Here is a 16,258-nt window from a genome sequence, read left to right on the forward strand (position 1 = left end):
GACAAGTGAAGGGGAAAAAAAATCTTATCATGATTGGAGAATGGAACGCAGTCGTACGAGAAGGAAAAGAAGGACGAAGCGTCGGACTGGGATTTCGGGCTGGGAAAACGGAACGCCAAAGAAGAAAGACTTGTCGAGTTCTGCAATGAGAAGAACATGGTGTCAGCTAACACCGTCTTTGAACAACATCGAAGAAGGAGATACACATGGAAGATGCCAGGGGATATCGCAAGATACTAAATAGACTACACACTAGTTAGGAGGAGATACAAGAATCAGGTGGAGCAGTGCAAGTGCTGCCCTGTTCCAGGCATAAATAGCGATCACAACCTGGTAATCATGGAGAACCAACTTTGCTACAAGAAAATTAAGAAGACCAAGCAAGGGGCAGGGTATCATTTTCTCAGTTTCACAATCTATATTCTCCGTAAGTTTTTTGCATTTTGATCTAGTTCATAAAGTTATTGTTACGAATTACAAAAGCATTTTTCATTAATAAATGCTAGAATAAAAACTAGAATGGAATAACATTTTTTACAAGTATACAGGGACATGATCAGATTTCATTTGAAGCCAAGATAGGAGCATTCTTGGGAAATTTTCTCCCTGTAGGTCATTATGATTATAGATTCTGTTACCTTAGTGGAAAAGCGGTAAGGCCCGGTTCAACCAGCATCAAATAGTTCTTGATATTCGATTATTTCCTAATTTCACCATTGCACGAGTTTTACGCATGAAAATTACCATGTAAAATCAGGGTATTTTTTAAATTAGTGGTCATAAAAATACCCATAAAATCAACAACGGATTACTAATGGTTGGTAACTGTAAGGGCATCAGAACATGATCTTTGATATAATTATAGGAAATCAACAAAATATTGTTGAAATCAGGCAGATTATATGAAATTGAGTAGAACTAGGCCAACAACGTTTGCTTTCCAGAACCTAGATACTCGGATCATAGTCGTCTCGACACCACAAGAGTCACCTGCGATGGATACATAGCATATTAGCTGGAGTAGTAGTAGTTTTGATGGGAGGCGACCGACAGCTAAGGAGTAGCAGCAAATGTGGAAGGGGGGAGAGAGGAAGGTGGGCGGGGGATGCTGGGCACGGTGCTCGCCTCACCTTTTTCACGAAGGAGACGACGTTGGTGGGCAGCATTTCGGCCGCCCAGCTGCTCCCCGCTCAGAGACCGCCCAAATGCATCTCCATAGCGACAGCGGGGGAGTCCTCGGAGGCGCGGGCCGATGTGCGCCTGCGCGGCCAGATGACAGCTCATTCGAAGGACGCCGGCGACGCCGCCTCCGGCCGCCGCCAGGGGCGCCCGCGGCGGCGGTGGGGTCTGTGAGCGAGAATGGGGCGAAATGGATGAGTGAGTGAGCGATATATCTCGCATCGGGGGGCGGGTGGATTTGGACGGGCGGGGCACAAGAAACTAGGGCAAGGAAGGGTGGGGGATGGGGGCGGGGGGAGAGTTGTTGCAGCAATCAATTCCCTCCAAAACCAATCCCGGTTTGAGGGATTCCTTAAACACGGTCGTAGGAATGAGAGGGTGGTAACAACACACCATCAATAAGCGGGTTTTCGCTTTTTCGCGGCAGGTGACTGTTTTGGTGGATATCATCACATTTCAAATGCAACAAGTACTTTGATTCCCATCCCGTTTTCGTCTGATCCAGTACCTTAATTTTACTCATATTTGCATTGTCGAACTTGTGAAATAAGTTTGTGCTGAGCATTTAAGTAATTCTTTTTTAACATACCGCCGAAGAAAATCGTTTTCAAATTAAATAGCGTTTTAATCCCACTAGAAATTTCATTGAGCAGGACACGACCCTTGTTTTGGAGAAGTCCTGCATCATCATAACTTTACGTGGTGTGCTGGAAAATACAGTTTGAAAAACTGACTCACACTTTTGCATATCAAAATGAAGGAATTACGAAAAGTTACGAAATTAATATCCCCTTTGCCAGCATCAAAATTATTATATCACTCAAATCGCCTTAGTACATAATTCACCTTAAAATTATGCATACTATTTTCAAATGGCAATGTGATAATGTGTTATACTTATTCTTATACAATTATTTGGTTATTCATTTTAAGTTATAGACATTCCGTGGAGACGACGTAAAATTAGTGTTTTTGTTTTACAATGCGGATGAACGGGATGCAGTTGCATGCTGCTGTCGAGAATTTGAAATAGAGTCAATGTCAAAAGGGATTCGCCATTTTAAATCCTTTTTTAATTGGAACACTAAGTCTTTGTTTGCTGAACATTTAATTAAAATGTTCTATTCGTCGAATTTTGGGGTCACATTGTGCCGAAGAGACAGAACAGTGGTCAAACTTCATATCTCATAAAACGTCAAAATTTTCATCACATTAAAAATTTTGAGCTAATATTTGATAAAATAACTGGTTTCTTTGAATTCCTCACCTCTCTTACATTAAAAGTATATTTTTCTTATTTTTCGTTGTTTCAAGAGAAATATTCCGTACCAACATGCTAATATATCCTTCAATTTGTAACGGTTAATCTATGTATGTCTATATATATATATATATATATATATATATATATATATATATAGATTAACTGTTATTATATATATATATATATTTATATAAATATAGATTAACCGTTATAATATATATATATATATTTTTTTAAGGTAATCTACCGGTTAAGGTAGGTTTTTCGATGGACACAACTACCAAACAAATATTTTGTGACTACTAACAAAACACAACCCTAAATTCTACTCTACACCAGGTCCCTCTTCATCTCTGAGTACTTTCTTCCGCCCTTCATCCCGTCCAACATCCCTATCCTGTTCCTTCCCTTTCCTCTTTTGCCCAACATTCTACCCTCTATCACAGTCTTCAACATCCCACTGCCGGTCAACACCCCCTTCATCCACTTTTCCTGCCTCCATAGGATTGCTCCCAACAAACCCCTCTCTTCGCCCACCATACCAAGTACTTCCTCATTTGTTTTCTTCTCTGTCCATTTCACCTTCTCCATTCTTCTCCACACCCACATTTCAAAAGCCTCCAATCTTCGTCTATCCTCCTGCTTCAATGACCACGTTTCCGCACCGTACATAGCTACGCTCCATATCAAAGTTTTTACGAGTCTTTTCTTAACATCCTTACTCAAAGTCCCCGTCATCAACTCCCTCCTCCTCGTGAAAGCCTCTTTGCCTAGCGCAATTCTTCTCCTTACGTCCCTACTACTTTGACCGTGTTGGTCAAAAACACTACCGAGATACGTAAACTGTTCTACCTGCTCTAGTTTTTGCCCTCCTATTTTAATGTTAAGCTTGGCCTTTTTCTTTCTAGAAAATCGCATAACCTTTGTTTTATTAATGTTGATTCTCATCCCATACCTGTCGCACTGAATTTCCAATTCACTCAGCAATGCTTGCAGACCCTTGGCTGACTGACAAACGAAAGCTTGGTCATCAGCAAACCTAACTGATTTTACGAATTCCCCGCCCACTTTCATTCCTACCTCCAGTTCTTCCCATGCCTCTTTGATCATTTCCTCTGCATACAGGTTGAACAGCAACGGTGATAATGGGCAACCCTGCCTTACACCCCTTCCTAACACTGCCCATCCTGACTCCCCGTTTCCCACCCGCACCTGAGCAGTCTGAGACATGTACAGGTTGCGGATTAGCCTCCTTTCCCTCCAATCTATTCCTATTTTCTGCAATATACTCATTAGTTTTTCCCAATTCACTCTATCAAACGCTTTTTCGAAATCTACGAAACAGGCAAATACCTCCTGGTTGTGTTCTATATTCCTCTCGATTAATAATCTCATTACTGCAATGGCATCACGCGTACCTCTCCCCTTCCTAAACCCAAACTGATCATCCCCTAAGTAATCATTTGCCCTACTCTCTATCCGTTTGTTTATGATCCTGAGAACAACTTTAGCTGCGTGGGATATCAAACTAATTGTCCTATAGTCCTCACATGACGTGGCCTTTACCTTTTTCGGAATCGGAACTAAAACTGCTCTCACAAAGTCTTCCGGCCAGATTCCCTCCTCATAAATGCTACGGATCAGCCCATATAGCCTCTTCCTCCCACATTTTCCTAAGCATTTTAAAAGTTCCACGGGAATGTTATCTACCCCCACGGCCTTATTTAGTTTCATCTCCCTTAATGCCCTTTCTATCTCATTGTCTAGTATGCCTGGACCTAAGCTGTCTTCCTCTACGTCATTTTCTTTTTCAATGTCTAACTGTGTTGGTCTGAGTTCTTTACTATACAGTTCTTCTATATACTCCTTCCATCTCTCTTGGATCTTTCCTGCGTCAACTATTACCTTACCCGCCTTATCTCTAACTATTAGCATAGCTCTTCCTTTCTTACTTCCCGATAACGATTTAACTTTGCTGTACAGCGCACCGATTTCACCCTTCCTCTGGAGACTTTCCATATCCTCGCACTGCGTCTTCCACCATGCGTCTTTTGCCTTATTTGTTGCCCGCCTCAATTTATTGTTCAATTCTTTGTACTTCATTTTGCCTAATTCTGTATTTATATTCTTCCATTTTCGCCGCTCATCCATCTTTGTAATCATCTCATCCGTGATCCATGGTTTCCTAGTCCTTTTAGCGTTAACAGTTCCAATAGTGTCTTTTGCGGCTTTAGACAACCCTTTTTTGATCATTTCCCATTTTTCTTCGATAGTAATAAGCCCTTTACCATCCTCCATTATTTTCTCTACCGCCTGTTTGTATTCCTTCCTTTTCAACCCATTTAATGCTTCTACATTCCATTTTCTAACTCGCCGCCCCCGCCTTATCTTTTTGAAACGTACGCTACATTTCATAACAACTAAATTGTGGTCTGAGTCCGCATCCGCTCCCGGAAAGCTGTAGGAATTTATCACACTATTCTTAAACCTATGCCTAACCAGGATATAATCTAGCTGATATCTTCCTGAGTCACCTGGCATTTTCCATGTATACCTGCGTCTTTTGTGGTGTCTAAACCAAGTGTTGGTGATGACTAACCCCTGTCTCCTGCAGAACTCAACTGCTTTCTCCCCGCGGTCATTCCTCGTGCCTAAACCGTAGTCGCCCACCTCATCACCATCTCTTCCTTCGCCTACCGTCGCATTCCAATCCCCCATCATTATCAAATGTTTCCCTGCTGGAACACACGTGATCATGTCCTCTAACTGATCGTATATCTTATCGACCTCTTCTTCCTTATGGTTGCTCGGTGGCATGTATACCTGAATAATAACTAAGTTCGTCGGTTCTGCTTTTATCTCCACTAGTAGTATTCTATCCGTTACCTGCTCTATGTTGACTACGCTTCTTCCTACCTCTTCATTTAATACTATGGCAACCCCTCGTTGGCTCTCGTCCCCACCGCTGTATATTATTCTATACTTGTCACTCCAGTAATCCCCGCTATCTTTCCATCTCACCTCGCATAGACCTAAAATATCTATATTTCCCCTTTCCATCTCTCGCTTAACATTCTCCAATTTCCCTGTCCTCATCATTGTCCTAACATTCCACGTTCCTATTCTAACTAATTTTGTCTTCTTCTCCTGCGTCTTCTGTCCTGCTGCTGCTGGTTTTTCCTTGCAAGGGTTTCGTGAGATGACGACCGCGGAAGCCTTGCCTCCCCCGCTGCCGGGCACGACACACGGCCGATTGGGCCGAGCCCCGTGGTTGCCAGGACTCAAATTATCTCTATTGTCCATCATATTTTTCTAGGGAATGATAATTGAGGTGGTTTCCCGTTGCCTTTCTCAATAGTGTTTTTAACGTGACACCATCACTTACTGGCCGCCCCACTGGGGTCAGACGCCATTGCAGCCGCCTCACTGAGGAACAGACGCTGCGTGGACTACCTTTCGTCTGGCTCCTAACCTTCGACCTATCTGGCATGGGTGACCCTACCAGGAGCAATAATTATTACTCCCGCCAGCACAGCTCTAGGGGTCATCGGAACGCACAAGCCCTTCCACCACGTCAAGGTTGTAGTCCGTATAATATATATATATATATATATATATATATATATATATATATATATATATATATATATATATATATATATATATACCTGTATATATAAAGTTGACCCGTTACAAATATATCTTTCCCATTACAAGTATTGATATAATACCTTTCCCATTAGGTGAGGTAGAATATCACATCAATGTGTTAATACGGGCGGGCGAACCTTATATTGTATATTGCTTCAGTTTGTTCCACATAGGTACCTGTCTGCTTTCCTTCCCATTGGTTTTCTACGTCAATCGATCTACTCACGAGTGGAAATATTTGATGATATGAAATAGGGATTGCATTATTCATTGGATGGGACCTCAAAATTCAATAGTAGTCATGGTGGGAGAATTACAGTTTTTCGCCTTCTATAAACCAGGCGCTCCTTACCACTGAATTTCTGTTCTGCGGAGTTGAAATTTTAATTTGCGAAGGCCAAGTGCATTTCATCCCTCAAATAAATGGTATACCAAGCTTTCACCGATAAATAACACAACAAATGTTAGTTGTAAATTTACACACCGTTAAATAGCACAAAAAAGAGAGGAAACCAATAAAATATGTAATAAAAATTCCTAAAAGCTAATAGACAGTTATAATATATGTAATATTAATTATAATATATTATAAATGAATTAATTTAGATATGTCAACTCATATAATGCATAGTAAAATTTTGTACACTACTGAAATTGGTCCTGACATTCATTATTGTAGCACCGCACAAGTATTTTCATAATATTTTTGTCAATTTTACTTTTTCCAATGTATTTTATATTATATTTGTAGCTATTTCCTCTTGGAAATATGTTGCACTTTGGTTTCTTCTCATTAAAAAGCATAGATTTGAGCTGCATATCGTGATAATTAGTGAAAAAAGAGAAAACATGGGTAAGCTCATTCGTAATGAAATGATTTGGCATTTAAGATACGACTTGTGTGTAAATGGTGCTAACGAGGTGCATTAATATTGAATTCTATCCAAATGAACGTTTTGGTTTGATGAAGCGGTACCGTGGATAAAGTTTTTATAAATGTTGAGGTTCTTTCAGAATCTGAATTTGTGTTTGTATCTTACAAAAAATACTTGCGAGCTTAATTTTAAGATATAATTTTCAAAATAATGTAGAGTACACGAAAATGTATTTAGAGGTTAATGCATAGCAATGAATGTTGTAAATGTGTTCAGATCGTTTCAAAATGCATCCGTTATTTCCGACGTGATTTGTCATGGCATACATTTAACTTTATTTCCAGATGAAATGTGATAATCCTAATAAGAGCGAAATTTTAGTTTCTCGAAATGGTTCAAAAATGAGTTAAATGAATCTACCCATATATTGTAACATTAAACCTTTCAGGAGAGGGAATTTTCGGTAGCATTATTCCTAAACATACCTATAATGATCATTATTTAAAATATATTTTTAAAACTGCTAAAAATTAACAACGCTAAATCAGGAATACATATGTAATTATTAGAAAAATGATCAAGAAAACTCCAAGTGCCTTAAAATAGCTATTCACTAATAAAAACGATAAGGAAATTGATCAAGTTACATTCAAGGATATAGCAAGGTCATGTCTCAGAATTGTAATCTATCCTAAAGATTTCCTTAAAGAACCGATCATTCAATAAAAACTGGCTCTTAAGAATATCGTTCTCGGAGACTAATCAAGAAAGATTACAGTTCGGAGGGAGATAAAATGGCATCGGCATGTTCAGAAGTTGATTGGATGAGTCGGAGGTAGCGAAAATTACAAAAATATTTATGGAATCATTTGAAAAATTCACATGAAAACAATCCCACACAATTGGGTTATTTCATCTTGAGAGAATTGTGCTTCAACCGTAGTTTGACTAAAAATAACACCTCCTGTCCAGCCTCCTGCGACGGAATCGTCCAAGGGATATTATTTTTATGAAAACATTATTTTATACACCAATTTAAGGAAACCAAAGAATTTTTGGAAAAGTTAGGATATGGGATGCCTAATTCTAACCCGAAAGTTGGTTGGCATTCCCTATTAAAGGTAAGGGGACCAGTTCCTTTCCCCTTGCCACTCGTGGTTGTCCAAGATTTGGTATCCTATAAACCATTCAACTTGGATGAAACTGAAATTCCCCAGAGGTGCCGAGTGGAATTAAACCCGGGTCCTCTAGTCAGTAGTTCTACCTACTAGTAGGTAAATTAGTAGCTCAGGCTCTTCCTACTGGACTTAATTTTTATTTTGAAAATGGATACGAGGAAATCATTTTACTCAACCAAATTATTGGCAAAAATTATATGAGCAACACATCCCGATCGTTGATGCTAATGGAATGAATCTCATTTAAGCCAGGGACAACACTTCAAGGCGCCCAATTCTTGAACATAAAAGAGCAGAAATAAGGCCAGGAGTAAGAGAATAGGAAATCAATTTGTAAACAGACGAAAGCGTGAGAATAAAGACAAGCGAACGTAGAGTGAGTAAGCAGTAAGGGAATCAAACTTAGAGATAATCTTGAGGCTAAGAAAGTTTTCTGAACCTCTAAGGTGGAGAATGAAATAGCAAATGAGATCCTTAAACTTCTTATCGGTTTGAATCTCAAATTATAGTGGTGATTCCACTTTTATAACTCTTAAGATGTTTCTCTTGCTCGATTTCGCTTAATTTTGGATGACTTAATGGTAAATCAGTTACGTGTTGAGAAAAAAATGCGCATCATTGTCACCTTTATAGTCTACCTCCCCTTAATGGAAGGAACAAATTTTCGCTGATGAATTGAGTGAATATATATATATATATATATAACCATAAAAAACCATAAACACAGTAATCAACCCGAAGGTCGGTTTAGTCGGTGATGGTAGAGATCACCCAGTACTAAGCCCGATACGGCGTGTGAAAATTCACACATCAGGGTAGGGGGCCCAGTTGCTTTCCCAGTGCCGGTTATGGCTTTCCAGGAAGACCTGGTACCCGAAAAATCACTTAAGCTTGGGTGGAGCTGCAGATGCCCAGAGTATATATATATATATATATATATATATATATATATATATATATATATATATATATATATAACGATTGTACGGAAAAACTCATACGAGCGGCACAATAATTGGCTGACACAACATAACACAAATAGAAAAGAATAGACACATATAAAAGAACACTTACACGGTAAATTGTTCGAGCTTTCGGCCCTCTCAGGGGCCTTCTTCAAGAGAGACTGAAAATATGCTATGGAACAGGAGAGGGGAAAGAGTTATGGGCGTGGAGGGGAGGTGTGGAGGGGAGGTGTGGAGGGAATGCTGGGAGGGAAATTAAATATGGCGGTTAAGGGTGGGAATTTTAAAGGAACGGAAGGATAGTATGTAGGCGGATTCACGAGTTCTCACCTCTATGTTGGTAGCTGAATCAGGTAGGGATTCTAGGATGCTGAGGGAAAAACACTGGTCGAATGAAAGGTTGTGGGAATTGGCGTGTGAAGGGATAGGAAGAGAAGAGAGTGAGGCAGAATTACAGGAGTATCGGTGATTATTCATTCGGATGGATAAGGGGGTAATGCATTCACCTATGTAGAAGGAAGTGCAGTGCTTGCATGATAAAAGATAAATAATATTTTTTGAGAGGCAATTAGCGTGGGAACGAGGTGGGGGGGCTATGAGGGGATGTAGGGAGAGGGGAGTAGGCATAATAAGAGGACAGGTTTTACATCGGGGGCGGTTGCAAGTTGGGGAAATATTGGGAAATTTGTCACGGGGGGGCGCCAAAGGGTTGGTGGATCTCAGAAGGTTTTTGAGATTGGCGGGTCGTCTGTATGCGATAGATGGGCATTGGGGTAGTAAGGATGAGGTCGCGTCATTGTCATGTAGAATTGGGAACAGTTCTTTAAGGAGGGTTTTCAGTCTGTGTGATCCGGGGTAATAGGTGGTGCAAAGGTTGAGTCCTGCGTCAGATGTGGGCTTGTTATTGTGTGGTGTGTGTGGTCGGGTGGAACGGTGGATTTTATTTCGTAGCAACTTTTCTGGGTAACCGCGTTTGAGGAGTGCAAGGTGTAGATTGGCAAGGTATTTGTTGAGAGTGGCTGTGGTGTTGCAAATTCGGTGTCCGCGGATAGAGAGAGAGTTAGGAATCGAGCGTTTTGTGTGTTGAGGATGACAGCTAGTGTGGTGAAGGTATTGCTGATGGTTAGTGGCTTTGATGTGTACTGAAGTAGTGAATTTGTTGTTTTGAAGTGAGATGTCTGTGTCAAGAAAGGTGATAGTGGAGTCTGAAATGGAAGAGGTGAATTTAACCGTGAAAGATGAATTTAAGGCGGATAAGAAGTTGTTGAGAGAGTCAGAGCCATGTGTCCAGAGAATAAAAATATCGTCTATGTAGCGGACCCAGAAAAGAGGTTGAAGGGGTTGCTGTGACAGGAAGGTCTCTTCGAGATGGCCCATGAAGAGATTGGCGTATGATGGTGCCATCCTCGTTCCCATCGCTGTGCCTTTTGTCTGTAGGTAAAAACAATTTTGGAAAGTGAATGCATTTTTTGTAAGGACGAAAGTGGCAAGATTGAGGAGAAATTCCGTTGAAGGGCGCTGGGGTAGGGGGCGCAGAGAAAGATAATGCCGGAGGGAGGATAAACCTTCTGCATGGGGAATAGAAGTGTAGAGTGAGGTAACGTCGATGGTGGCCATAAGTAGGTTGGGTGTGGAGGGAATAGAGACGGAATTTAGACGGTCGAGGAAGTGGTACGTGTCTTTCGTGAAGGAGGGCAAGGAGAGTACAAGTGGTTGTAGGTGGTGGTCAAGGAATGCGGAGATTCTTTCGGTGGGAGAATTGTAACTGGAAACTATAGGACGACAGGGGATGTTGGGTTTGTGTATTTTTGGGAGGAGATAAAACTGGGGTGTTCTGGGGTTTGGGGGTGAAAGTAGGGATATGTCTTGGGAGGTGAGGCCTTCTTCTGGTCCGGAGTGGAGGAGAAAAGACCGAATTTCGGTTTGGAAAGTTTGTGTTGGGTTTTTGGTTAGAGTGGTATAGGTGGATGTATCATTCAGGTGAGCGAGGGCTTTGGAAATATAATCTTTGGTGTTTAGAATTACAACAGAGGAGCCTTTGTCGGCGGAGGTAACAACGATGTTAGGATTGGACTGTAGGGTTTTTAGGGCATGACGTTCGTTCATGGAGAGGTTATTTTTCGGTCTGAGATGTTTTCTGAAGGATTGATTGGAAACTTTTTCGATGAGGAGACGTATAAAAATTTTGACAGGATGGTTACTAGGAAGGGGTTTTGGCTCATGAGTTGAAGCCGGGCGGAATTTGTCAAGTGCGGGATTGGTTTTTAGGTTACTGAAAGGTTTACTTTGTGATTTCCAGAAGGCGCGCCATCGAAGGTTTCGGCAGAAATTGAGGGTATCAGTGAGTATGTTTATGTGGTTTATTTTTGGTGTAGGGGAGAAGGATAGGCCTTTGCTAAGAACGGATATTTCATTGTCTGAAAGGCTGGTGTTTGAAAGGTTTACAATGTCATGGGCATTGTCGGGGGGAGGGGGGGTGTTGGGATTGTTCGGTGGTGGCTGGCGTTTTGGAAAAACCGGAGGGCCTTTGGGAGGAGAGGGAAGGTTGTAAATGCTGCGGAGGTCAGGCTTATATTGAAAGAGTGGGGGTGGTTGAGGAGGAGGTGGCGGGAAAGGGTGAGAGTGTGGAATTTTGAGACCAACTCGGAAGTAGGAAATATACAAGTTGGACAGCTTTTTAAGGAGAGTTTGACATGAAAAGTCAAATTTATTCTCAACTTTGCGTGTATCGTTGGAAAGGTTGAGTTAGCTATTTTACTGCATAGTCGCCTTGACGATCAATCACTTTTTGCATCCTTCTAAGCAGCTTTTTAATACCGGCGTCGTACCATTCTCCCGCCACGTTGCGAAGCCAACTCAACTGATGACTGCTTTTCCGATATAAATTCATTGCCATTCAGTGGAAGTATACGGTGAGAAGTGTAAGGGCATCGAAAACGTGCGGAAGTGGCGCCGGGAGTTTTTGATGGCCGGGGAAACGTCCACGATGAGCAGCGGTCCGGGCGGCCAAGTTTGCCGGAATCAACGGTGGCTCCAATTGACGAGATGCTGCGCAATAACCGGAGAATTACCCTTCATGAGATAAAGGTAGACCTTAATGAAGAGACTGGCTACTTCTCCGTACAGAGTATTATGTCGGAAGTCCTCGGTTACAACAAGGTGTCTCACCAAAGGAGTGTGTTTGCATCATGACAATGCACGTCCACATGTGTCACATCAAACGACCACCCTACTCAATGAATTCGGCTGGGATATCATTGACCGCCCTCCTTACAGACCGGACGTTGCCCCCAGCGACTACCTTTTGTTTCCCGCGCTCAAAAAATACCTTGGAAGACAGAAATTCAAGTCAGACGAGGAAGTGCAAGAAGCAGTCGTCAGTTGGCTTTGTGACGCGGCGGGAGAAAGGTACGACGCCGATATTAAAAAGCTGGTTACAAGGATGAAAAAAGTGATTGATCGTCGAGGTGACTATGTAGAAAAACAGCTAAATGCTCAGCCTTTCCTACGATGCACACAAAGTTGAGAATAAATTTCATTTTTCATAAAATAATACAGCCAAATAAGATAAAATGACAAATTGGGATACTTATAAATCACAAAGGACAAAAAAATTAGTTTTCCTACGTTGATGTAGATTTGTAAACAATGGGAAAGAGAGGACTTTATTCATTATTATTTTCTATGCATACCTTTTACCCGGTTTAATTAGGTATCTGGGTTTTTTCATGCTACTAATCAGATACTCCTCTGCCCTTCAAAATAAGAAGAATTTGATGAATGTTGACATTATGGAATACCAAATGCACAAATGTAATATACCTGTTTTGGCCCGTTTCGATTACTTGTCAAAAAAACTTTTCACAACCCCCTACGTTACCTAACTCCTGGCGGGTCTCTCTCTAGGAAACTCTCTACGTTTTACCTTCTGCCGACGATTTTCAGCAGTACAAGTATGTTGGATGCATCTTAAGTGAGGGCTACAATTCGAATACGCAGCTCGCGCCAAACTCTCTTTGTAAGCAATAAGGCCAATTATGCTCCACTTAAATATGACATTTACTTTCCTTCTTCGCTATTTTCAACATGCAACATGAGTACTCTCAACCATTACCTCAACCGATTCCTGGGGAATTATTTTTGCAGATATTTGTACGAGGATAAGTCAACAAATAACTCGCAAAAGATGATATAAACAATAGTAATTAAAGTATCTCCTGAAATATATTTTATTCATCTGCATTTTTACCTTGTGCATTTAGACACTAATATTATCTCTTTATAAGTCCTTGAAAGCCGCCAGCAAAGACGTATTTTGTTTGTTGTAACACTGACGAGTAACCTCTTGGACTATGGAATGATCATTTCAAAAAAGTTAACCGACAAAATGATTTTTTGGGGTTTGAACGGATGAAAATAACTGTGAGCTAAGTAGGGCCCATACGGTGGATGTTCCTAGTATTCTCGATGAAATGTTCTAACAGCTTCTGCGTTAGTCTTACTGTCGCTTGCGACTTAATTAATGACTTACCCTCGTACTACCGTATATAATTCCGACGTTCGTATATAGTTCCTGTTATTTATTGATCGAAATCTTTTTTCCTCTACCGTCAGTGTTTCACTGTTCCATTTAAAAAAGGATCTGAATTTATTTTTTCAAACTCTTCACTGCAAATTCATCTTCAGCTAACATCCCCCCCCCCCGGATTTTGTCCTAAATATTTTTTAATTTTTTGCAACTTCCTTTGGGTATTTTTAAATTTAATACTGGATAAAGAATGTTAATTTTCAACATAATTCATTGACAAAAAGAGCCTTCTAAAAAATGAAGTAGCAAAGAGAGTCTATTCGAGACTAAAATATGAAGAAATAGATAGACCCTTTTACTTTTGTAACCACCGGGAATTAATAACCGGAAGTAAATACTATCGGAGTTCATAAGTCCTCAAAAGAATTATGCTCTTCATACGACAGCTAGCGAACAACATAAGGGTTAATAAATGTGCGTCGAGCAATATTCATGAGGAGATATCGGTATATATGGAAAAAAAAGCATTATATTTGTTTTTAATTAACGAGAAAGGATTTGACCGACAGGCATCTACAGTTGCTAAAAATGTAGAACACTGGAGCACAGAGCCGAGTGGACCGTTCAGATCGCGGCTTCAACTTTGGAAAGCCGAAGTTCGAGAGAAAAAAAATTTCAATTACTCATCCGTTCGTTTTGTGAAGCCAACCCACTCCTTCGACTACAGTTCATGATCAAAAGGGACGTGGGGTCATGCAAAGGATGAACATGACAGCAAAGTTTTGAAGATGAAATATTTATCTCTCTTTGCGTTGAAAGAGGACTGGAGCAACTATTTGCTCAGTGAGCGGATCGGGACTGCAATTGCCCCGGGAAGCCGTGCTGAACCCAGAAACTCAATGGTGAGATGAAAACTGATGAATGCATTCACGAAAAAGAAATAGTTGATCAAGTCACAGAATGTGGAGCGAGTACTCGTACATGCAATCTTTAATTTACAATTTCTAATTAAGGAGGATAAAATTGTGCCTCTTGAAAAGTTGAAAGATGTTCAGGTTTAATGTCTTTTCAATTACGTAATATATTCATCAACCTATTCATTACTATTAAATCATTACATTAGTGTATCTGCTCGACTAGATTAGATACATGCAAACTCATATGTATATATATATATATAATTATAAATATATAGTACAATACACAGTAACACATAATATAGAAACACAAAAAAAGAGAACACTCACACGTATTTTCTTGATATTTCGACGGAAACAATCCGTCTTCCTCTGAAGATATAGAAGTAATTATAAATATAAATATATATATATATATATATATATATATATATATATATGCTTTCGTAGACGTAACACAGAAGTGCCGAATAGTACAATACACAGTAACACACAATATAGAAACACAAAAAAAGGACACAAAGAAACACAAACAAACACTTTCAAACGTCCCGCCAACCTAGCAAATATCCTCAAATCCACCAGGCCGCTCTCAAAATCCCCTCACACCCCCAGAGCCATACCCACTGCATGTCATCGAGCAAGATGCAAAACCTGCCCTATTTTCACCACTCCACCCCACTCCATCCCACCATTTAACTCTCTCCCGCCCTTCCCCTATTCCTCTTGCACTTCCAAGAAGGTAGTTTATCTTCTTACCTGTAAACTCTGCCCGTCATTTTACATAGGCCAATGTTCCACACCACTTAACATTAGGATTAATAACCACCGCGCCTCGTGCAATCCCTCCTCCCCGTCCGCGGGTCTCCCCATCCCTAAACATGCTTCCCATCATAATACCCCTTTCAACCTGTGCTACAATGTTTCCGTCCTGGCCTCCCTTCCCACATCCGATAACCCTATACAATTAAAAACACTTGAAATGGCATTAATTTACATCTGTATGGCCTATCAGCATCCGGGCCTCAATGTCGTTCACTGATGGGAGTGGCCTAAAATTGTTACTTTGTGGAAGCCCACCCTCACCCCCCCTTCTCCTGGCCCCCTTCCCTTTCTCTCGCACCCCTCACCTCAACAACTCCAGCAGTCGTTACTTCTATATCTTCAGAGGAAGACGGATTGTTTCCGTCGAAATATCAAGAAATAACGTGTGAGTGTTCTTCTTTTTTTGTGTTTCTATATTGTGTGTTACTGTGTATTATATATATATATATATATATATATATATATATATATATATATATATATATATATATATATATATATATATGTGTATATATATATATAGTGTGTGTATATATATATATATATATATACACACACACACACACACACATATATATATATATACATTTGAGTTCTGCCCAATAAATACCGGAACGGGTGATATCTAGCGGCCATGACGCGTACTTTAGCCCCGCCCACTAGGGGAACTAGTTGCCTGTGACCCAATGAGCCGTCCATGCTTAGCGGACCGTCGAGCTGTGCGTATGGTGCCAGTTATGTTAGTTTCTGCTGTCCTTGTTTTTACTGTTTGTCGAAAATGGAAATTGACGAAATCGCGAAGCAAGGAATCAACATCAAGTTCTTAGGTGAAGTGCGGTAAAAGTTATCGAGAGATTACTAAAATGATAACAGTTG

The 16,258-nt window shown here is 40.5% G+C and overlaps 1 protein-coding gene across 5 annotated transcripts in view; it reads right to left on the reverse strand.

Annotated features, from left to right (window-relative positions):
• Positions 1–16,258, reverse strand: part of Fife (regulating synaptic membrane exocytosis protein fife) — a 426,424-nt gene that overhangs the window by 224,511 nt on the left and 185,655 nt on the right. For all 5 annotated transcript variants that reach the window (XM_071595176.1, XM_071595175.1, XM_071595174.1 and 2 more), the window contains exon 2: positions 1,131–1,347. In XM_071595176.1, the coding sequence (XP_071451277.1) occupies positions 1,131–1,166 (36 nt within the window). In that variant the 5' untranslated portion in view covers positions 1,167–1,347. The remainder of the gene's footprint in view (positions 1–1,130; positions 1,348–16,258) is intronic.

The sequence above is a fragment of the Hetaerina americana genome, unplaced genomic scaffold (genome assembly GCF_022747635.1).
Source record: "Hetaerina americana unplaced genomic scaffold, ioHetAmer1.1.p SCAF_7, whole genome shotgun sequence".
NCBI classification, from domain to species: Eukaryota; Metazoa; Arthropoda; class Insecta; order Odonata; family Calopterygidae; genus Hetaerina; species Hetaerina americana.